The sequence below is a fragment of the Rhinatrema bivittatum genome, chromosome 2, assembly GCF_901001135.1.
Source record: "Rhinatrema bivittatum chromosome 2, aRhiBiv1.1, whole genome shotgun sequence".
Taxonomy (NCBI): domain Eukaryota; kingdom Metazoa; phylum Chordata; class Amphibia; order Gymnophiona; family Rhinatrematidae; genus Rhinatrema; species Rhinatrema bivittatum.
In genome coordinates this window covers 157,732,775-157,756,790 of record NC_042616.1, presented here as the reverse complement: position 1 = coordinate 157,756,790, position 24,016 = coordinate 157,732,775, and the positions used below count along the sequence as shown (strand labels likewise).

The 24,016-nt window shown below is 38.7% G+C and overlaps 1 protein-coding gene across 4 annotated transcripts in view; it reads left to right on the top strand.

The window, feature by feature from the left end:
* The window catches only part of ADAM22 (ADAM metallopeptidase domain 22), a 730,321-nt gene that overhangs the window by 649,769 nt on the left and 56,536 nt on the right, over positions 1–24,016 (top strand). For 2 of the 4 annotated variants that reach the window (XM_029588789.1, XM_029588788.1), the window contains exons 26-29: positions 171–188; positions 7,022–7,216; positions 13,143–13,243; positions 18,025–18,091. In XM_029588789.1, the coding sequence (XP_029444649.1) occupies positions 171–188; positions 7,022–7,216; positions 13,143–13,243; positions 18,025–18,091 (381 nt within the window). The remainder of the gene's footprint in view (positions 1–170; positions 189–7,021; positions 7,217–13,142; positions 13,244–18,024; positions 18,092–24,016) is intronic. The other 2 variants (XM_029588790.1, XM_029588791.1) reach the window with 2 other exon arrangements.

Here is a 24,016-nt window from a genome sequence, read left to right as displayed (position 1 = left end):
TAACACATTCCTACACCAATACTCGTGAAACTTCTGAAGTTTGCATTCTCTTCTAGGGAAAATGCACATAAAGGCTCTGTGTTACTGTTATTTTTAAATTATTATTTTTATATAAGATCGTTGGCATTAGTAAATAATCCATTTCACTTTTTCTTCTCCCCCATGCAAAGAAACTATCGGAAAGAGAGGTAAGTAATTGTTCTAATCTGAAGGCAAAGCACAGAATAGTTTTGAATTCAGGTGTTTATTCGCAACACTCTATTTGTGCCATACGAGATTCTATTAGTTGCGAACTCTGATAGATAATAGACTTGACATTATCATGTTCTCAGTGTTTTCAGGTTTTTAAATAGCACTTCATCATTCTGTGACATGAACATTTATACTGAAGGTATTATGGTTCTTGGAAGTCATATGCCTTTTGCCTTCTTAAAGGAAAGTAAACTTCTAATATGCCCTAAAATGTCCAATCTGCATTTGTTTCATGGAACTGTTTATCTTAGCCAACAGTCACTTGCAGTTCCTGAATAGCTCAGCAAATTCTGGAACTGGTTCAAGCTGTAATAAAATTCCTAGAAACACTTTCACAAATTAAGTACCCATTTGGTATACTGGCTTTTTCCTGTTATTGAAGAACCTTTCTGAATCAAATCATGTGCATTTTAATTAGGATACAGTGTTCAATGGTGTAATGTATTAAACGCACAGGGAAAACTAGGTAAAAAAGTACAAATTATAGTCCTGCCTTTAATGCTTTTTAACAGAAGTGCCTCCATCAGAGTCAGCAAACCAGTCAGTGTGCCCTGTGATGCAAGGGCCACTCAATCTCTTCAATTATATGTGGGGATTTCCAATATACTTTTTAAGGGAAACATTTCTTTTTAGAGAAGATTTTATTGAATAGCATATAAAATCCTTAGACAACAGTCCTGAATGATATTCAGAAGCAGCCCAACAGTGGCTAGTGTTTCACATGAAGCTTCTTCAGGAGCTATCTAGTGAATGTTAAAGTCTGTATATCTCAGATAGACCATTGTCTGTAAGAACACATCAATATCAATCAGTTTCTTCTCAATAATTATTAATGTGAAAGTACTTATCTTTAGCAGACTAATGCCATCTCTGTGGGCAGGTGGGTTTCTCAGCATGTTTTTTGAACAAGGAACCGCAGTATTACAGTACTTATAGACGCAATCACAGTACTTATAGACGCCAGTGATCCATGTAGAAAATGAACTCTTAATGACATCAAAGGTACTTCCTAGGGGAATCCTTAAAACAGAAATTGGCTGGATCGAGATCAGCCGCACATACAAAAAAAATAGTAAAATATTAAAATATTTAATCTGTAAGTAGAAAACTGTCTTAGAGAGGGTTTCATTCCATAAACACACTCAGATCCAATGCTTGGTTCAAGCCATCATGTGCTATGGTGTTCAATTTATAGATCCAGCATTGTTCTAAGTGCAATAATGTCCAATCAAAATCACCTCCACACCAACTCAATATATATTGTTTTAATGCATAAAACCGAAGCTTTTCAAATGAGTGGCATTATTCCTTGCAGTGGAAAACAAGTGGTGCATTTGATCGCTGAGTAGAAATACTAGAACAATGTTCAATCATATGCGTTTTCAACATGCGTTTGTTTTACCTATGTAGTATTTCCCACAGGGACATAAAATAGTGTAAATGACACCAGTAGATAAACAGGTGGTGTGTTGTCAAAGTGACATCGTCAAGATTAGCTGATGCTACATATAAAGATCACACTTTCATAGAAATATGACATACAGTGCATTTACTGCATGGTTCATGAAGACCAATGGCATCAAATGCAGCTTGAGATGGTAATTTGTTAAAATCAGAATGTACCAAGCAGTCTTGTAAACTTACTCTTCTTGTATATGTAATGCGAGGAGGATCTTTGAAAATCGTATATAGTTGCAAGACATGCCAATTCTTCATAATGGAAGCTCATATCTCCCGAACTTGACTATAATTTGGACATTTTTACATAGTGTTTCCCTGTGTGTTGATATTTAATTTTGGAATTCAAGATTCTTTTCTGTTTCAATTTGGGTAATGGGTTAAACACAAAATCGAGAAGAACAGAACTTTTCATGTCTCTTTCTGGCTTGACGTAGTCTCAGCTTAGTAATGACCAAATCACCATGTGACAGTCATTTGATGGTGGAGTCCTGGTGGATAAGTACCCCATGCTAAAATTGTCTTTATAATATTGCATTATTTAAATTTTTACCCATCCTGTTGGTCTCTACAGAAACACTAATGATTGACTTGACATAGAGCCTTCTCTGCCCTTTAATCCCAGGGCCCCTTTCAGAACATATCTGAGGTATTATACAGTGCAAGGACAGGAGAGGGTAGAGGAACCTTTCCTTGCATTGTCTGTGCTATATCTTGTTCTGTAGATAAATGGATCACTTTGACTTCCAATGTGTCATTTTGTTTATTAAAGGTGTCAAACTAACTAGTAAATATATATATTTTTAAAATGTTGAGGCAATTTTCAGTAGTCCACATAGTCACAAAGAGGAACGGTAACTTTTAAACTGCCGCGTGGGCACACATGTGCGTATGTTTACCAGCTTGCGCCCAGGGGCACGGCCAGTTTATAACATATGTGCATATATATGCGCATGGTATAAAATAGGCTGAATACGTGCACATGTGCGTGCAGTTTTAAGTAGGCGCATGCAAATGCCTCTTCTGCCGTGTAAGTGGGGGGATTTTAGTAGACACATTCGCCGACACAATTACTAGCTTTCCCTGTTCGCCCAGGTAAGGGATAAGACTTCCTAACCCTCCTATTTAAATAGCCTCCTTTTTACCCTGTTAACCCTGACCTTTAAAACTTTTGTTTGTTTTCTGACTTACACGCCATCCATTGCAGAAATAAATTTACGTGGCAGGGGACCCCCAGAGCGCGCTTGGGCTGGTTCTATTGAGAAATCCGGGAACGCCCATTGCCCTGCCCAGACCACGCCCATGCATCACCCCTTTTCTGAGAAATGTTTTGTGTGTGCGTAGCGGGAGATATCTGGGCACCTTTTAAAATCCATGCAGCGCGTGCTGGCCCAACTTGTTAGTGTATCTCCTGGTCTTGGCGCGCTCCAGTCCTTTAAAATTCACCTTTAAATATGCACTTTTAACATGTGCACTTTCATCTCATTTTTCAAAGGGAAATTTCCAAGGTCCTTTTTCTTTGAAGCTTAGTGAGCGAAAAGTAGGCTTGCACAAAAAGACACATGTGCCAAGAATCTGCTGTATGTGCAGGTGTCCAGGGAAGGCGAGGAGGGCATTGTGCGCTTTTGAGAATCCTATGCACATGTTCTGTTTTCTCCCTCTGACATATCAACCCCTTGGAATGCTACCTTGCAATCCAGCTAAAAGTATACCTGCTGTGGAGGCCCATGTGCACTTCTAGCGGAGGGAGGAGGGGGGGTCATTTTCAGCCAGGCCAATTTACTTGGATAAATGGCTTTTAAAATTGTATTAAAAGTCTGGCCATGTTAGATGTCTGTTCCAGAAACCTATGCAACAGGCAATCAAAAATGAAAACACACAAGCAGGCTAAGCTTTCTCTTACAAAATTAACTAGGTATGAAGGATAGCAAGCAATCAATATCCCTACAGTACTAGCAAAATAGAGAATGAAGGTTGCTGAAGAGCATCGGACAGATTGTTGGTTGAGGTTTTTTTCTTCATTATGTCTTGATAAAAAATGTTTGTTTTAGAAATGTTTACGCAAGTTGGAAGAGTACACATATTCTTCTGTAACTGACTTCAGCTCGGACTTCCCTGTTATAGAGGTACCTTGTTCGAAAGGACTAAAATGGCTGCTCTATGCTGTCAATAAAAACTCAAAGCACACTGTGATTTGGGCTACTAATAATAGTAAAATATAAAACATTCACCTCAAATGCAAGTCTGATGTTCTGGTATCAGAGCACACTGTTGTGCTGGCACTGCAGATGGTGAATGTATCTCAGATACATACCTAGATTAGTGAATCTGGGTTTCCTTAGCTTTTATTGACAAATCTTAAAAACTGTGAACCTAATATATGTCACAGAAGTGATCAATTTGTGGGAGGCAAAACAAGAAGCAGAACTGGTTTAAGTCAAGTTTGAAGCCTGCTTCTGAATGAATCTGACTGCTTAGCAAGGACACCATTATTTCTATATTTGTAGGAAGCAGTGCTTGCCATGATGATATGCTGTGTGCTGTTGTATACCCTTATGTTTGTGTATATGTTAGTTTTCTTCAACACAGTAACTATGATATCCTAAAGCTCTTTATTCAGTTAGATCAGTGGAGTGCCATAGCTGGTAAAATATGAATTCATAACCAACAAAAGAGTTAGCAGTTTAATACCAGCTTCATCTGCAACATTCATAATGCCAGAATTTAATTTGACTATAAAAATGAGCAGTAAGTATGAGATTTGAATGATCAAGAAGGTTTTAAAAATGTCTGTCTGCATCTAGGACTAAAATGCACAACAGTAATACAGACTAATAAGCCAAATATGATTCCTATATAAGTTCATAAATAGCTGTAATTGCCCTGTAAATTACACGTGATGAGACATAATTTCTGTTTTGATGTCACAGAATGTGATGCCCTTAGCATTGAAATATAATCACTGCAATGACCCTTGATAACCACAGTAATTTATTACAGTAATCCATTCAAAGGTTATGAGGTCAGGGCATCCACAAGACCTGCAGAGCTCATCCTAGCCAGCTGAGGAAAGGACTTCTGGTTTAGGGGAAAGAAGGTTAGGCCAGTAGAGGGAATAAAGGAGAGCTTTGGAGGCTGGGAAATGACCATAAACCTTTAGGAAATGTTTACAAAAAAGCTGTCATTATGAAAAAAAAGTTCCCCAAAGCAAAAAACAAAAGAAAGGGGTGAATTTTCAAAGGATTTATGCACAAAACATTAGCATACATGTGCATAAGTAGCATAAATGCTGTTTTATAAACATCAAGAAAACGTTTACATGTACAAATAACTGGCGGTTTAGGGGCATTCCAGGAAGGGGCAGGGCTGCATGCATAAGTTGCTATTTTATAAGAGACTTATGCGAGTACATTTAGCAACTTATTCATGCAATTTTACAACTGCCAATTATCTCGTGCACTTCATATCAGTCTCATCTGTTGTCTGCTATTGGTTTCTCCTGAACTGGGGAAACCTCAGGGTGAAGAACCAGGAGGTTCTCGATGACCAGGAGAAGGACTGGGTGAGCTGATGGAAATAGTGGCAAGCTGGTGATTTCAATTACAAAATATATCGACTTCTGCATGTAAAATCAGGGTTTTACGTGAGCAAATTACATTTTTTAACTTGCATGTTAAAATATATGGGCTTATATTTATAAAATAGGTAGTCAAAGAACGTGCTTTCGGTAAATGATAGGAGTCGTGACTACACAAAGTATACATTTGTATTCCAGAAAGTATAAAAATATAAGACGTAAATAAAATGGGATAGTAAAGGAAATAAGATTCAGAAATAAAAACAAGCAAGGGAGAAGCTCAGCCAAGAAATAGGCATGTTCATAGTTTGAGGACTCTGGCTGGTAATACTACTTTAAACCATTTTATAAGGCAATGGCGGTTGATGGGTCAAAACCTCGGTGATGCAACGTTCACTATTGTCATTCCTCCCCCTCCATTCTACCACCACCACCCCGGACCACTCTCTACCCTTCCCTCTTCCAACCTGGGCCCCTCCACCTTCCCTTGCCGTCATCCTTATACAGAATCTGTTTTTAGCGGTGCAGCTACACCACCGCATGCACCCACAAGCCACCACGGTTTTAAGGATAATAACACCCTTCAGATCAAGCAGTTGTTCAGATTCTCATGCACTTCTTTGGTTCTGATGCACTCTACTTTGTAGCCTCCGTATGTATCCAGGATACATATAGTGTGCATCTTCACAAGTGCATTCCCTGCCTTGTCGTTCTTTACTGCCTTTTGTAGACAGTGAGGAGCCACTAATCAATTTACTTACTGCTTATTTTTTGGCAAATATAATGCAGGCTTGGCCTAGCAAATTGCACCCTAGAAATGGCAAACTGGACAATTATGAGGACCATATTCAGAAGTATGTAGCCGGATAATTCAGAAGTTATCCAGCTAAATTAATATTTGGGCACTTATCCTGCTAAATTAAGGCTGCATAACTTATTATCCATTAGGAACATTGAAATATAGCTGAGATAGCTGAGCTGAGATAGCCAGATAAGTTATTAGGCTAGCTGCTATATTTACAGTTAGCCAGATAACTTATCCAGCTAAGTCTGGCCATCCATAGACCTGTCCTAAAGTTACCCAGATAGACATCCAGCTAACTTTTGGATATCCCAGTATAGTCAGTGGTGTACCCGCTAAGACAGTTTTATCTGGCTAGCTAGCCAAGCTGCACAGCAGCTGAATATGAACCCCTATGTTTCCAGGATAAAGTAATTAATATTCCAAAATTCAGCTGTTTTATTTTGTTTCTATTTTCACTAGAGTGCACAAAAAAACTTGGAATACTCATCCCATTCGTTTATTAAACTCAATTTAATGAACAAAACCAGAACTTATCAACTATTGTGCTATCCCAAAGAATATTGACTTGCCATTCCCCATGAACCAATATTTTGCAACGTTACAATATAAAATGTCATTCTAAAAAGAAGCATCAGTTGGAAAAATGAAAAATTTCATCTTCTCAGTCCAAACTGTTTATCTTCAGTGCAGTTGTCAATGAAGAAGGCTAAAGGACTTTGGGTATTTCAGAGACTGTGTTCTAAATTTTTCCCAGTTTGCACATGACTTGTCCGTTAAGTGTTAACTACGGTTTTATATGTTATAATATAGCTAATTCATACCTGCCATTTTCCCTTCTCCCTACTTCTCCCCAAATATTTGTAGCTGTGTTGTGTGTGTGTCTAGTGTGTCTCTTGTTTTCTGACTTTACAATATTTATTATGCTTTAGACAAATACCCCAGGGCGATTATGTAAAAAAGCCTGGAGATGCCGACTCTTTTTATAGCGACATGCCTCCTGGAGTCAGCTCAAACTCTGCATCTAGTTCTAAGAAGAGGTCTGCTTTTCTGTCGCATTTTCAGATTTCTACCTGTTCCATCACACATTATTCCATTAGTCAGAACATTTCATTATTTTGCAGCAGGTTTGATTTCTTCTTCTTTCTTTGTGGAATGTTGACAAAATGGTATCGCTTGTCCTTTGCCTACCGGGTACATATTCAATTTTTCAGCAGATGGCATTTCTTTCATCCTCTAAATCGGATCTGGACAAAAAAAATCCTAAATTGTATTTGCATCCATTTGCAAAACAATTGAATTTATAAAATGGCAAGCATTTATTTATTTTAAATAGAACTGTAAGGTTTAATACATTGGTCTTTCACTCGATTTATACCTGTGTAGGCAAAGAAAAGGGTTACTATCATGCTTCACAAGCAATTATCAAATGAAACTGATTAATGTGAATGTTACAGATTTTTTTCCCGAATGTGATTATTGAAACCAAGTTTGATGCCTCATTAAATAGGTTGCTTTCCCAGTGTCTATTGATAAGTTTCTTTTATAATCAAAGTTAAGTAAATATATTTCTTTTGCCATACTCAGCATTCCTAGTTTAGTACTCTAGACCTGCACATGGCTAAGTTACCACAGACAGTAAGGATCCTATGCAGTAAGACTTGCACTAGACAATGTTTAGCCTGCGCTAGCTAAACAATTTCACATGCACATTCAAATGCCAATTACAGAATGATGCAACAAGATTTAGGCCCCTGTGTATGAAATGTATTTTTGTGCAATAGAACGCCAAAGCATAGGCTATATGGAAGTAACCCACACAATTTATGATTATTGCAAACCTTTGCACAGTATTTCCTGGGCCTTAAATGTGGTGCACCACTGCCATGCAAATGAGTTGTGTCACATGCAAATATGGGCAAAGCCACTCGTTGGCATGGCAACAAGTAGTGCTGCTTGTGAAAGTGTACTGCAATACTCCTGGAAAGTTAGCCACATCTCAAAAAGTATAGTTAGCATTTCTCTAGGATCATTGTCAGACTAAGGTGCCTGATGATGCTCTTGGGGCACCATTTAAAGGGGTCACAATTCCCAGTAAGATACATTTCCCTCCCCCTCCCCCCTTTCATCCAGCAAAACCTGTCTGATGGTCCATGGAGCAAGTAACATTGCTGACCACTCCCCATACCCTTACCCATCCTATAAATGTAAAAAAGAAAATTACAAATTTACCAAGCTTAAGTCCTATCCCTGGACTTAAAGCCCTGCCCCTTTGGAACAAAGTATCTCTCTTCTGGAAGCATTTCTCCTCCTCCTGTATCCTCCCCAGGCTTATCCCATTAACCTGGGATGTCTTCGAGACGCAGGAACGAGATCACTGCTGCTGATGCCATCTTTCAAAATGGTGCCAGTTGACTCCAGGCTCCCCCTACGCTCTCTGCATGCATAAGATAGCCTGGGGGTCAACTTGCATCATCTCCTGAAGGGGGTACTTTTTCCAAAGGGGCAGGGCTTTTACGTCCAGCAGGACCTTAAGGGCTGCTATATTGTTTTAAATTATGTATGGGCTGGGTGGGAGTGCAGGGGGGCGGTCGGGGACCCTACTTGCCCCATGGACCAGCAGGGAAGTTTTGCTGGGTAATCATTGGCATAGCTGTAGCTGTGGCTGTGGGATAGGAGCTACCATCACATGCTGACATGACCAAAAGCACACACATTTCTTAGCTATGGCAATGTAAAGAAACACTCTGTAGCATATAGTAAACTGCAGTAATTGGGTACCATAATTTAGTACATTTCACAAATTCTGTGGTAAAATGGCATTTCTAGCAGCATTTTATCATAGTTTGTTTAATAGGCCACTTTGTGTGCATGCGGTAAAGAAAATGTCAAAATGTGCTCATGATATTCTCATGCACAGAAACTTGAAAATGCATTGGCTAAATAGTGTGAGGATGGTACTTATATAGGGCAAACTAAATAGAATGAGCATGCTAAACTGAGTGCTCAGTTGTCTTTCTCTTGGTTTCTCCCAGTGGCTTCTATGGGGTATACATGTAAGCCTGGCTCTTGGGGGTTGTTTGTCAGTACAATTAGAAGAAGTAGGAGAGGTGAGGAGGTCAAAAAAGAGCAGAAATCTGATGTGCGCACGTCTTCTGTGTTAGTAAGGGTCTTCAAAGAGCTATGTGAGAGGAAGTGGTGAGGGAAAGAAGGGATTATGCAAGGCCGTGCCCAGGGGGCAATCAGTATCCAAACGTTTTCTTCTCTACCACCATCTTGTAGTGTAGGTACTGCAATGGCTGCACCATACAGGCTCCTATTGCCTTAAAGCTCACAGACATAAGCTTTGCACTCAAATCAAATCAAAAGGTGAGCTCTTAGAAGATTTAAAAACTTGTACTGCTCTTCAGCCTCAAGTCTCTGAATGGTTTTTGGCCACACTAACAATGTCAATAATAGCAGAGACCTTTGTCCTCTGTTAATGTGTTACTTGGACACTTATTTACCTTGTATAAAGATAGACAGATTTATTTTTGAAGTTCCCAAGTGTGTGTCAATTTGTTTTCTCTGCTTCCTCCTTCTCTCTCTCTTTCTCTCTCTCTGTCATTCTCTTCCTCGCCTCTGTGCCTCCCCTGTCCTGCTGCTGCCTCTTGAAAACTGTATATTTGGGGTAGGGGAAGAACTGAGGGGCCCACTGGCTACTCACTTGCCCCTGAAGGCAGCCACTTAAAAGGAGAACCCCTGCTTTTTTGACAAGCCAAGGGTAGGACAACCCCCCCCACCCCCACACCCCCACACACACACACATATAAAGACTTTCAGGACAGACTTTTGAAAGCCACACTAAATACACCAGTTATGCAAAGAAACATGCCAATACCATGAGCCTGTTCATTTCTAAACCAGTATGAAACCTTTATATCTGGAACATTCTGAGGTCTGGAGCAATGCTTGGGGAGCCTCTGATTTGTCAGTGTTTTGTTTGAGAAGATTTGTTTGTGGCTTAAATATATGTAATCTGTGCAAGAATTTGTGAAAAAAGTATACGTTAGCTTTGATTTGTTTTGGCAAAGAGAATTGTGGTCAAATGTATTCATCCCTAATGACCTATAAGTCCAGCTGTACCAGGTCGCCTCCTATCCATGGCCTTTATTTTTCAGGCCCTGTTTCCAGTGAGCTGATCCCTCTCAAGAGCATGCTCAGTTTAGCATGATCACACTATTTAGCGTTCCCTCATTAAGTAACAGGCTCACATTAGTAAGTTAACACCAACCCTTCATAGCTAATAAATAACATTCAGTTAGTGAATGCTCAGTAGTTAGTGTTGAGGATGAGTATACTATGTTATTTATCAAGCACACATTAAACCTTCATTTGCATATAATGTTCCTTCATTTGCATGCGCAAACACGCAAAGTTTTGCATGCTTATGCTAACATCTTTCCAGAGCTCATTAATGTGTGCAATAAGGTCTTCCTGCATAGCTCACTATTTTTAGCATGCACATGGGATCCTTAATATACACACCGCACTTTATTGCATAGGCTCCTAAACATCAGTATTCAACAAAAGCAGAAACCGATATGACTGATAAAGTAGTTATGTTTTCTTCTGATTTCCCCCCAAAATGTATTTTCTTCAGTTGCATTTTTTGATAATACTTTAACACCAGAGCATCAAGTTATTAGTAATTCATAAAGTTACATTTCCTGTGCATACTATTGAAATTAGAGGTATTTAAGCTTTAAAGATCTTTGTTAAATGAAAAGTAAAAATGTTACTTTGTCAAATTCACATTTTATAACATTAATTTGCATTAAATGTTACAGCTACTTTCAGACAGAAAACCCAAGGCGTGACAGTCACCCTCTTCTGTCCTGAAAGTATAATGTAATTCATATGTGCAGAACCGTTTTGATATTTCCACTTCTAGTCCTAATAAATGAATAGAAACATGAATAATGCAACATTGAACCCCAGTAAACCCACTGAACTATTCCTCCTTTCTTATATTTAAGGTCTTGTGTCCACACGTTGCGGTCTAAGTAACCTTTCTTCCTATGCCTACCATTGTACTAAAGGCCACTGCCCTAAGTCAGGCAAAATTTATAAAGTTTGACTTCTTGCAATAAAATCATTAACAGTGCACGTTCAATGGGAGAATGAGCCCACTGAGCACACAAATTTTGATTTTTTTTCCACAAATAGCATGCACAGCTTTTCTCATGTGAGTTTTATTGCAACTTCAATGTTATTGAGTGACTACAATGCAAAATTATACAAATTGCTCATTAACTAAGAATGGATAATGAAACTGCTCACATGAAATGCTCCGCAAATGTGATTTCCCAAAAATAATTAACTACATTTCAGTGAGGTAAAGTTAAAGTTTTTGCAATAAATTATGTGCAGTATTTTCTGGTGGGCTCATTAGCATAGAATTCTCATGAGCAAAGTAGTACATGCGGGAAAACAAATAGCACAAGCTCTTCTGCATACTTTAGTATATGGGCCTTCTTATGGCCTGAATTTTCAAAGCCATTTGCGCACATAAAACTATGTTTTATGCCCACAAATGGCTGTAAGAAAATACCTCAGTGCTCTGCACATAAAAGTATGCACGTAATTCGGTTACATTTATTTATTTATTTTAAAGCTTTTTTTTTTTATACTGACGGTCGTTTGCACATCACATCGGTTTTCAAGGAAGATATAGATAAACGTTGTGAAAGTATATGAAAAAGAAATTACATCTCAAACATTATAAGTAATGCTACAATTTCAGGGGGGATAAGTTGAAGGAGGTCGGGAGAGGCTTAGGGTGCGCAGAGTGAGAGCAAGCAGTTTAAGTTGCATTATTATATAAATAGTGTAAAAACATAGGTGGAACATGAAAGAAACTTTGTACAGGACTTTAAATAAAGATACTATGCACATGCGAGCATGGTCTGCAGGTCTTTTTTGTACTCGGACATTACTCCAAATTCTCAAAACAAACTTACACATAAATTCACTGTACATGGGGACTTCTATGCAAACTATCGATATGTGTCCTGGTGAATGGAATTAGAGCTTACGTGCATACTTTATGATTTTAACATGTGCACACAGAAGTTTAGTTACACACGCCCCCCACACACAAAGAGGAAGTGTAACTTTGTGCAAGTTAACCTGTGCACACACCGTACCTATTAACCACAGATTTTCAAAGTGAATTCATGTGTATAAGTTTGTTTTGAGAATTTGGAGTAATGTCTGAGTACAAAAAAGACCTGCAGACCAAGCTCGCATGTGCATAGTTACAAAATTACCTTCCCTAGCATATATAACTCACCAAAGTTATATATGCTAGTTATTTTAACAGCTAAAATGCAGTTGTGTTCATTCAATGACTATCCATAGTACTGATCCAGCCTGTTTCTCAGATGCAAGGTTAATATTCCTGGGCAAAAGGTAATATTGAAGTCAGTTTCCTCAGGTCTTGAGTTAAGCCCCGTAGTCTATGTAGATGAAAAAAAAAAATATCAGCACTTTATCAACGGGAGCATGGTTATTAGACCTACTGCAACTGCCACAAGAGTAAACAAGGTTAGATGCATAGGTCAAGCTCCATAATTCAGGACTGGTGCATCTTCATGAACAAATACTTTGTGTTATTGCAGGCCAAGGCCTTCCAATTAAGCGAGACCTAAAGAAATCCTTAAAAGAAATATTTTCCTTAATTATTTTATTCAAAGGAGCAAGCAGGTGCCTCTTGCAGTAACAAACAATCATTCTGACCTTGTTTTTCTTTTGATGAACATTGTGTTCCTGCCCTCTTCATTAAGTAAGTTAATGTTTTGCTTTCATGCTTTCCTTTCATTTTTGTTTGATTGCTTTTCTTGTTTTTATGAGGGTATCTCTGATATTTAATGCATTTTGCTAAGAGATCCCTAAGCTTTGTTTTATGATGTAGCACAAGCACTAGAAAATTGAGCACTTCAAACACTTGCAGTGAATACTGCATTTTAAGAGGCAAATCAAATGAAAATCCCCCGCCTGTTCCTGTTGTAGGTCAAACGGATTGTCACACTCGTGGAGTGAAAGGATTCCGGACACGAAACATATTTCTGACATCTGCGAGAATGGGCGGCCTAGAAGTAATTCTTGGCAAGGTAAGAACGCACTGTTTACACAAGCACTGACCTGAAGCAAAAGCGTTGGGTTGTGGCTGCAGGTATTGTGTCATTAGTATATTGTTTATGAGCCTCTTGCTGCTAGGAACATAGGTCATTAGGAGACTTTGGTTACCGTCTTTGGATCAAAAAAGACTACAGGCTTGAGAACCAAGTTGAGGCAAATGCTGAATGCTGTTACTATGTGTAATTAAATCTGTGTTAAAAAAAATCTTTAATCCCCATACAGATTAAAATTGAATTTTCTTTATCCGTATGGGCATAGAAGAACTAGAAGAAAATGGGCAAAATAGAATAACAGTGGACCGAATTAAAAGGAGCTATTACAAAGGCAACAAATCTATATGTTAGAAAAGTAAACAAAATTACAAGGAAAAAGAAACCGATTTGGTTCTCAAAGGAGGTGGCTGAAAAAATAAAGGCAAAAAGAACAGTGTTCAAGAAATATAAAGGATCCCAAAAAGAGGAGCACAGGGAAGATTACCTGGTGAGGGAGACTAAGAAAAAAATCAGGAAAGCAAAAGGTCAAGCAGAAGAAAAGATTGCCAAAGAGGTAAAGAGAAGTGACAAAACATTTTTCAGATATATCAGAGAAAGAAGGAAGGCCTGAAGTGTAGAGTGAAATTGAAAGGTGATGAAGAGCAAGGTGTAGAGACAGACATAGAAATGGCAGAAATATTAAACAATACTTCAGTTCAGGGTTCACTAAAGAAGACCCTGGAGAAGGACCATTGCTGGTTGTCAAGACTGTGGATGGGAATGGGGTAGACACAACTTCTTACACTGAAGGGAATGTTTGAGAAGAGCTAGGAAAACTGAAAGTGGACAAGGCAGTGGGGCCGGATGAGATACATCCCAGGATACTATGAAAACTCAGAGATGTCCTGGCAGATCCATTGAAAGACCTGCTTAATAGATCCCTAGAAAAGGGAGTGGTGCTACGAGATTGGAGAAGAGCGGTGGTGGTCCTGCTTCACAAGAGTGGTAGAAGCGAGGAGGCTGGAAACTACAGGCTGGTTAGCTTTCACCTCTGTAGTGAGAAAATTAATGTTGCTGGATCAAAGGCAACATGGATTCAGCAGGGGAAAGTCCTGTCAGACAAATCTGATCAATTTTTTTGATTAGGTAGAGAATTGGATCAAAGAAGAGCGCTCAATGTGATTTACTTAGATTTCAGCAAAGCTTTTGATTCAGTCCCACATAGAAGGCTCATGAATAAAATGAGAAGCTTGGGAGTGGATGCCAAGGTGGTGGAGTGAATTACAAATGCTTGACTGACAGGAGGCAAGGTGTAATAGTACATGGAACCTATTCTGAAGAGAGAACAACATTAAGTGGAGTTCCATAAGGGTCGGTTTCGGGAGTGACTCTTTTCACTATGTTCGTGAGCGACATTGCAGAAGGGATAGAAGATAAAGTTTGTCTATTTGTGGATCATACTAAGATCTGCAATAGTATAGACACACCAGATGGAGTAGAGAGAATGAAAAGTGATTTAAGAACGCTTGAAGAGTGCTAAAAAATTGGCACCTGGAAGTCAGTGCCAAGAAGTGCAGAGTTATACATCTGGGGATTAGTAATCCAAAAGAGCGGAATGTCATGGGGCGTGAAAGACTAATGTGCATGAACTGAGAGAGGGATCTTGGGGTAATAGTGTCTGGTGGTCTGAAGGTGATAACTAAAGCCAGAAGAATGCTGGGCTGCATAGAGAGAGGAATAACCACAGGTAAAAGGTGAAAATGCCTGTGTACAGGTCCTTGGTGTCCTTGCTCACCTGGAGTACTTTGTTCAGCTCTGGAGTCAGTATCTCAAAAAGGATAGAGACAGGTTGAAGGTAGTCCAGAGAAGGGTGACCAAAATGGTGTGGGGTCAATATTGGAAGGAAGAGAGCCTAAAGGATCTGAATATGTATACCCTGGAAGAAAGGAGGTGCAGGGGAGATATGATACAGACCCTTAGATACCTGAAAAGTTTTAATGATGCATGAACTTGAAACCTTTTCCCATTGGAATGGAAACTGTAGAACTAGGGGGGTTACAAAATGAAGCTCCAGGGGGGGATGACTCAGATTTAATGTCAGGAAATACTTCTTTACGGTGTGGGTTTTGGATGCCTGGAATGCTCTTCTGGAGCTGGTGGTGAGCATGAAAACAGTAAACGAATTCAAGAGGGCATGGGATAAACCCTGTGGATCCCTAAAGGTTAGAGATAACTTGCACAGCACAGCAGACACTACCATAAGAAGCTTGCTGGGCAGACTAGGTGGAAATTTGTTCCATTTCTGCCATCATTACTATGTTACTAGATGTATGTTATGTTGGAAATGAAGGAAAGGGTGCTTGGGGGTAACCTTCATGGCCCGGCAGTTACTACCCTTAATCAGAAGGCATGGGATTACTACCATTAACTTAATAGCCTTGATGCTTTTGGTGCAACTGCAACATCGCTCCCTGCTTCAAAGGTGGGGATGGTGGGGGAAGGGGAATTGCATTCAGATGACAGCCAGTGCTGGGCCCTGACCTATACGGTCCAAGGTACTAATATGCAGACATCAGGGAAAAAGCACAGTACTGCTTCTACAGCCAAGACGAAAAGCAACATTGCCCAATTGTAAATATTACTACCCTTAACATAAGGCTTGGCGGTAAGCAGCACAGAGCAGCAGTTACTACCCTAAACAGAAACATGGGGTAACCTGCACAAAGCAGCAGTTACTACCCTGAACAGAGACAGGTGTAACCTGCACAGAGCAGTAATTACTACCCTGAACAGACACATAGGGGTAACCTGCACAGAGCAGTAATTCCTACCTTGAACAGAGCATAGGGGTAACCTGCACAGAGCAGTAATTACTATCCTGAACAGACACATATGGGTAACCTGCACAGAGCAGTAATTACTACCCTGAACAGAGACATAGGGGTAACCTGCACAGAGCAGTAATTACTACCCTGAACAGAGACATAGGGGTAACCTGCACAGAGCAGTAATTACTACCCTGAACAGAGACATAGGGGTAACCTACACAGAGCAGTAGTTACTACCCTGAACAAAGATATAGGGATAACCAGCACAGAGCAGTAGTTACTACCCTGAACAGACACATAGGGGTAACCAGCACAGAGCAGTAGTTACTACCCTGAACAGAGGCATAGGGGTAACCAGCACAGAGCAATAGTTACTACTCTAAACAGAGACATAGGGGTAACCTGCACAGAGCAGTAGTTATTACCCTGAACAGACACATAGGGGTAACCAGCACAGAGCAGTAGTTACTACCCTGAACAGAAACATAGGGGTAACCAGCACAGAGCAGCAGTTACAACCCTAAGTATAGACAGGTGGTAACCTGCACAGAGCAGTAGTTACTACCCTAAACAGACACAGAGGGGTAACCAGCACAGAGCAGTAGTTACTACCCTGAACAGAAACATAGGGGTAACCAGCACAGAGCAGCTGTTACAACCCTAAACATAGACAGGTGGTAACCTGCACAGAGCAGAAGTTACTATCCTAAACACAGACATAGGGATAAGCAGCACAAAGCAGTAGTTACTACCCTGAACAGACAGATAGGGGTAACCAGCACAGAGCAGTAGTTACTACCCTGAACAGACACATAGGGGTAACATGCACAGAGCACCAGTTACTATCCTGAACAGACACATAGGGGTAACCTGCACAGAGCAGCAGTTACTACCCTAAACAGAGACTTAGGGGTAACCTGCACAGAGCAGCAGTTACTACCCTAAACAGAGACATAGGTTAACCAGCACAGAGCAGTATTTACTACCCTGAACAGAGACATGGGGTAACCTGCACAAAGCAGCAGTTACTACCCTAAACAGAGATATATGGGTAACCTGCACAGAGCAACAGTTACTACCCTAAATAGAGACATAGGAGTAACCTGCACAGAGCAGCAATTACTACCCAGAACAGACACATAGAGGTAACCAGCACAGAGCAGCAGTTACTACCCTAAACAGAGACATAATGTTAACCTGCACAGAGCAGTAGTTACTACCCTGAACAGACATAGGGATAACCTGCAAAGAGCAGTATTTTCTACCCTGAATGGACATATAGGGGTAACCTGCACAGAGCAATAGTTACTACCCTGAACAGAGTCATAGGGGTAACCTGCACAGAGCAGTAGTTACTACCCTGAACAGAGACATATTGATAACCTGCACAGAGCAGTAGTTACTACCCTGAACAGACAGATAGGGGTAACCAGCAAAGAGCAGCGGTTACTACCTTAGGAAACTTGCTGAGCAGACTGGATAGACCATTTGATCTTTTTCTGCTGTTGTTACTATGTTAATATGTTAATCTTTCTTGAATCTTAATGTTGAAAACCTGCTAAATCTTACCACTAGTTTAAAAAAAAACATATTTAAAATAATGTGTTTTTAAATTTTAAATTGTTTTTTAACAACATGGTATATTGGCAGTGGGAACTATCCGATAAAAGCCATTAATGTATCATTTGATGCTCTCTTTTTCAGCTGTACACAGCCAACTAATATAACAAGAATTTATATCATGATATGTGCTCTTCCATGGGCATTACCCCAAACCTCAGTAATATATAACGTTGGTGCTGTCTTGTATTGGAGTGGCACTCATGCACTAAGCATGTTCCGACTTGCTTAGCTTCTGAGAGCCCACAGTTACATAGAGCTTTAGGCTTTTAGGGGATGGAGGCAGTTGAGAGCTGATAGTATTTGACATGTATCTCTCTATTTTTTTCCTAGGAAACATAGCTGGCAACAGAAAAAAAGTCAGAGGAAAAAGATTTAGACCACGCTCAAATTCCACTGAGTAAGTATGGGCATGTAACAGAGAACTAGAAAAGAACTTACAAAATATACTATTACACTTGCCTCAATCAGTGAAGAAAAGAGTCAGGTTTATCCTGTGACTTTTTCCAAATGAGAGAGGTTTCAGTACTATTACTAGAATTATGTCCATAAATACAAAATGGGAGTGACAGCTGTATTCAAGAGGTCCATGATGTCCTAGGAAATAGTATAAGAACTATTGTATAAACAAAAGCACTAGTGTTGTCTAATTTTATATTTTCATTATTTCTTTTTTCAGGTGACTAGTTCTTTAGCTTTTGTTGGAATTGCTTCTATCCTTGTGATTACTTTAGCAGTAGTCAGTGATAGTGATAGCCTGCACTGACTCGACAGGTCTTGGTTGCGGTAATATGCCAGTGCTAAGTTCACGCTCTTCTATTGGCAGTGCTTACTCTTCTTGTTGTGCATCTAGGATTGAACTTCTGTTGAGAGCACTCAGCTTTATAAAATATAGATATTCAGAGTATGTGCTTCATTACAATGTATTTTTGCTTTGATCTTGATATACTCTCTTTTGTTCTTGATATACTATGTCTGGCAAGAGGGCAATACATGTACAACACTAAACACATAATTGCAGTGAAAATTATATTTTTTAATAGTTTTTTTTTTTAATTCTGCTTTTCACACTTTTTTCAGCACTTCAAAGTAGGTTACATTCAGGTACTGTAGGAATTTCCCTATCCCCAGAGGGCTTACAATCTAAGGCCTGGATTTATCAAAATGCACTAAATATCGCATGCGATAGGAAAAGGGCTGTGTTTTATGGTAATAGGCTGTTTATTGCAATACATAGGTATTAGTGTAAAGTGCCAGAATTGTTGTATTTCCTACCTACAACCACTGGGGGGGAGGGAGAGAGAGAGAACCTAGCTATAAGGCCCTCATACTAGGTAGGTATTTATACCTCTATATGAGGCCCACCTAGCTACTCGAGGTGAGGTTTAGGTATTAGTGCAGGGGTTAGGGGCCACTTTGACCTTCAGGGTGCAATGTACGAACAGAACAGTGCACTCTTGTGAAGATATGATGACCTTCAGAGTGAGGAAACTCACCTAAAGATGAGATTTGTGCAATGTTCTCTCAATCTAACTTGATGGACTCTCTACCTGGGTAACATCAAGCTATGCATGCAAAAACACCATATAGCACTTTGATAAATGACCCCCTAAGTTTGTACCTGAGGCAATGGAGGGTAAAGTGACTTGCCCAATGTCACAAGGAATAACAGTGGGACTTGAACCCTCGTCTCCTGGTTTGTAGCCCACTGCTCTAACCACTAACCTACTCATTGGTAATAGTCATATATTGTTTACTGTTAAATCTCACTTCTCAGTTGATGAAACACCCCAATAGAACTTCATTTTCCTTGAAAACTAGTATACAAATTGTCCTTCCCAGTCCCTGTCATATCTGAAGGTATGAGGACCTGTGTGGTCTTGAAAGTTTATGTTTGACATCTTATTTTATTGGTCCTATAAAAAATATCACAACCTACAAATATTCCAGTTTTCTCCATGAATAATATGGCTACTTGAACTTTGAAGTTTCTGAGAAAGACTAAGGCAAAAGAAACTTCTGTATTACACGATTGGAAAAAGGTTTGAACTAATGTTGTTGTCTAGCTAGCTCACAAATCTGTTTTAATTATAAAAGGAAATTTTATACAAAGTTCAGAGGTAGCCTGACTTTAGAAATGTTTATATTTTCCAAAGTCCTAGTTTTGAGGTATTCAAGAAATTTAGATTCAGAAATCTTCATATGTGCATGTACAGTAAAAGATAAAACCAGTGAAATCCATAGTTTTGGGTATCAGTGTCAGTGTTCATGATATAAGAATATTCATCTGAAAATAATTATTGATAGCACTAATGGTGAACATTAATAAACATATTCCTAGCACAGCAACGGCTAGTTAGAACACTGACCACATTAATGCAAGTATTCATAGCAATACTATGGAAAGACGTATTAAAATTAATCTCCATGTCAATATTATATTGCTATAAACATTAATATTTCTCTTCATCTCAGTGGCAATATTTCTTTCTTTATGTTTCATATTCTTAATCCTCCCCTCTCAGAGTGGAGAACATTAGTAAGATTACAATAACAATTTTGCATTTTAAATGGATATTAAGTTACAAAAATAACATCCACAGCAGATCCACCATCCAATCATTTCCAACAACCTAAACAAGATTGTTATACTCAAAGCAAACATACCCATTTCCTGTATACAAAACTCATAACCTCCAATCATTCTTTTGCAGAACCTGTAGGAAAAGTTCAGAGACAATTTTTATTTATTTATTTATTTATTTATTTATTTATTTATTTATTTAAACGTTTTTATATACCGCACCGTGGGGTAGGAGTCTATCCGTCTAGGCGGTTTACAATAAAACATACACAGTAACGTAACATACATCATTAAAATACATCACATTTACATTAAAATTATTAATTTGTGCAAGCAATGTAAGGTTCAGCATAGAAAATGTGTTATTGTATGTTGTAAGCATGTGTGAAAAGGTATGTTTTTAACATTTTTTTTAATTCTGTACGATTTGCTGTTAAACGGATATATTCTGGAAGTGAGTTCCATAGAGTCGGACCAGCAACTGAAAAAGCTCGTTTTTGGGTTAATACTAAGCTAGCAGTTCTTATTGAGGGAATTTCCAGTATACATTTATCTAAGGAGTGGAACTGTCTGGTGGGTCTGTATATTCTGAGAAATGAACACAGCCAAATTGAGTTGGAGTTATATAGTAAATTGTGAATGATAGATAGAATTTTATATGTCGTGCGGTACAGTATTGGAAGCCAATGTAGATGCTGTAATATAGGTGTAATGTGTTCTTTTTGTGGTACGTTACATAACATTTGTGCCTTGGCATTTTGTATGAGTTCTAATGGTTGTATTGTAGATAGAGGTAGTCCAAGATATAAGGAATTGCAGTAGTCTAGGGTGGTGAGAATCAAAGCTTGTGTAACAATACTAATTATATACCCCAACAAATGGGTTAACCCTAAAGTCCCACCTCCAACTGTATGCATAATTTATCCTCCCCTAAGATGCTGACAAGGATATGAATCTAACTTATTTCTACCCAGTGATAGCAGTTCATCTCATTAATATGAGTTTCAATCTGTTTATGTATCTCATAATGGCACTGTCTCATTATTTATTATTTATTTATTTGCATGATTTATAGTCTGCATATTCCAAATTTCACAGAAGATTTCATAAATACTGTACATAAATGTGTAAAAACATATATACATAATATATAATAACTAATAAACATACAAACTAAAACAATATTAAAATACAGATAAAAGAACAAGAAAAAAATTAAAAATACAACCCATATATAATCATAGCAATCATCAAAACAAAAATTTGTATTGCAATAACAAAACCTGCACTAAAATCAAACTGACTCATCGTCAAAAGCTTTCTTGAAAAAATAGATTAATGCTTTTTTGAAGTGTACCTCATTAAATAGGACACATAAATGATCAGGGAGGGAATTCTAGAGTATGGGGCCAGCTACTGAGAAGGCCTGATCACAGGGCTCATCAAGATGGACCAGCCTATACTGTGATTATTATTTTGAAGAGATTTCCTGCTCCAGATGGCTCAATCAAATTCAGTTTTGAAGGCTCTGCTTTATTAGTGTCATCACAAGCCTGTAATCTGGGAGTTATCCTAAATCCCAAGCTTTCTATTTATTTATTTTATTTATTTGTTGAGTTTTATATACCGTCATTCGGTAAAGCCATCATAACAGTTTACAAAATTTAAATTGTAACTCTCTTAACAATTGTGGAAAACTATAACAATGTGCATATTAAACAGAGGTTAAATATTTCAAGTCCAGAAAGTATCATTAAGTGGGAGGAGGAGGGATTGTTTGTTCTGGTTGGAGAGAAGTTATTTTGAGATTTTTGGATGAAAGCTCGATTGGGAGTTAGGATGTTCAGAAGTTTGAAGGTCAGTGTAGAATTTGCGGAACAGCAATGTTTTTAGGTCTTTTTTGAACGTTTTGAGGTTGGGTTGGGTTCTCAGATCTTTAGGTAGGGAGTTCCAAAATTTAGGGGAGGCAATGGAAAAGACTCTTTCTCTTGTTGTTAGATGCGCATCTCTGATGGGGGGGATGTTTAAGCATCCTGAGTTGTTTGAACGTAGGTTTCTTTGAGGATTCTGGGGGGTTATGTTTAAACCATTTAGTCCTTTATGATCATTGTTTAGAATTTTATGAATGATGGTCATTGATTTGTGTTCGATGCGTGCTTTAATTGGGAGCCAATGAAGTGAGATCAATATGGGCGTTATGTGTTCATTTCTCTTTGTTCCTGTCAGAACTCTGGCTGCTGAGTTCTGCAGAATCTGGAGCGGTTTGAGGTTTGAATAAGATATTCTATGAAATAAGGTATTCTATGAATAAGGTATTCTATGAAACCTCATGTCCATACACTTGTTAAGACCTTGTTTTTTTAAATTGTGCATGCTGTGTAAGTTGAAACTATTACTTAACAGCAATGATTTTCGTTCTGTGTTACAGGCCATGTTGCTCACTAGCAGAGAATATTGTAATTCTTTGTTGATTGACCTGCCGGCAGCTACCTTAAAAGCTGTTCAGATAATTCAAAATGCTGGGGCCAGACTACTCAGGAGCACTAAAACTTTTGAACACTTAACTCCAGTGCTCTGTGCCCTGCATTGGCTTCTGGTAGAATGGTACATAAAGTATAAAATTGCAACACTTGTCTATAAATTAATCAACAATAATTGTTCAGCTCCTTGGATCAGTGCTCTGCTTAGGATCCATGTGCCTTCATGCTCCCTTAGATTAGCAAGTAAATCTCTTCTTGAAATACCCTCCTTTTTTCTAAATTGAGAGAGAGCTGATTTCGGGATAGACATGCCTTGATGGTTGATAAACACATAGAAAGTTCTGAGTTGCTTGTTACTACTAGATAGCCTGCTTCGATATAAAAAAAACTTCATGTCACCCGCATATAATTTATAGCCGAAAGGGTAGTTGAAAGTGCATGAAGGGAACATGTAAATGTTAAAAAGGGCTTCCAAAAGGACCGACCCTTAAGGAACCTCAGTTGACATAGCATGCCAACCAGAGGAGGCTGCTGCAATAGAAACTTGCTGAACATGACTGCACACATAAGACTCGAACCATTTTAAAACTGTCCCAGAGATCCTAAGCTGGGAGAGGCAGGAGAATACAACTGATTGATTTAAGTATTGAAAGCTGAAGTGATATCAAGAAATACTAACACATAGGAAGTTCCCTGCACAAATCCCCTTTGAACAGTATCAATATTAATTATTGTGGCTAAACTTGCTAACCAATTTAGCTAGCCTGTGCTGCCGAGCTTTTCCATGGTTATTAAAACAGCATTACTGTTCCCATCTATCTCGATGCTAAAATTGTGTTGCTATGAGCATTAACATATTGATGTTAGTAATGTAAATATTTTTCCCTGTTCTTGGTGTATGTTGGCCCACAATGCCACTGCTATATACTTGATAATTTTTTTCAGTGATTTTTAAGAAAGGCTAACTTAAAAATGTTTTGTAGCCTAGCTTCCTAAAATGATCATGTGTTTATGCCCTGTTGCTTTTGAATTGTTCATTCAAGTTTCATTCAGATTTGTGCCACAGATGGTGGAGAACACCACATTTGTTGAAAATGCCAAAGATATAGCACTTTAGAGTACATAAAAACGTCTAGGGTGGGCCAACTTGTGAGAAATTCAGTTTGAAAAATGCCATTAAATTCTGAAGGAGATGATATATAAACATTTCATGATACCTATTTCCTTCTATGGTTAAGAAATTTGCATATGGTAATGACCA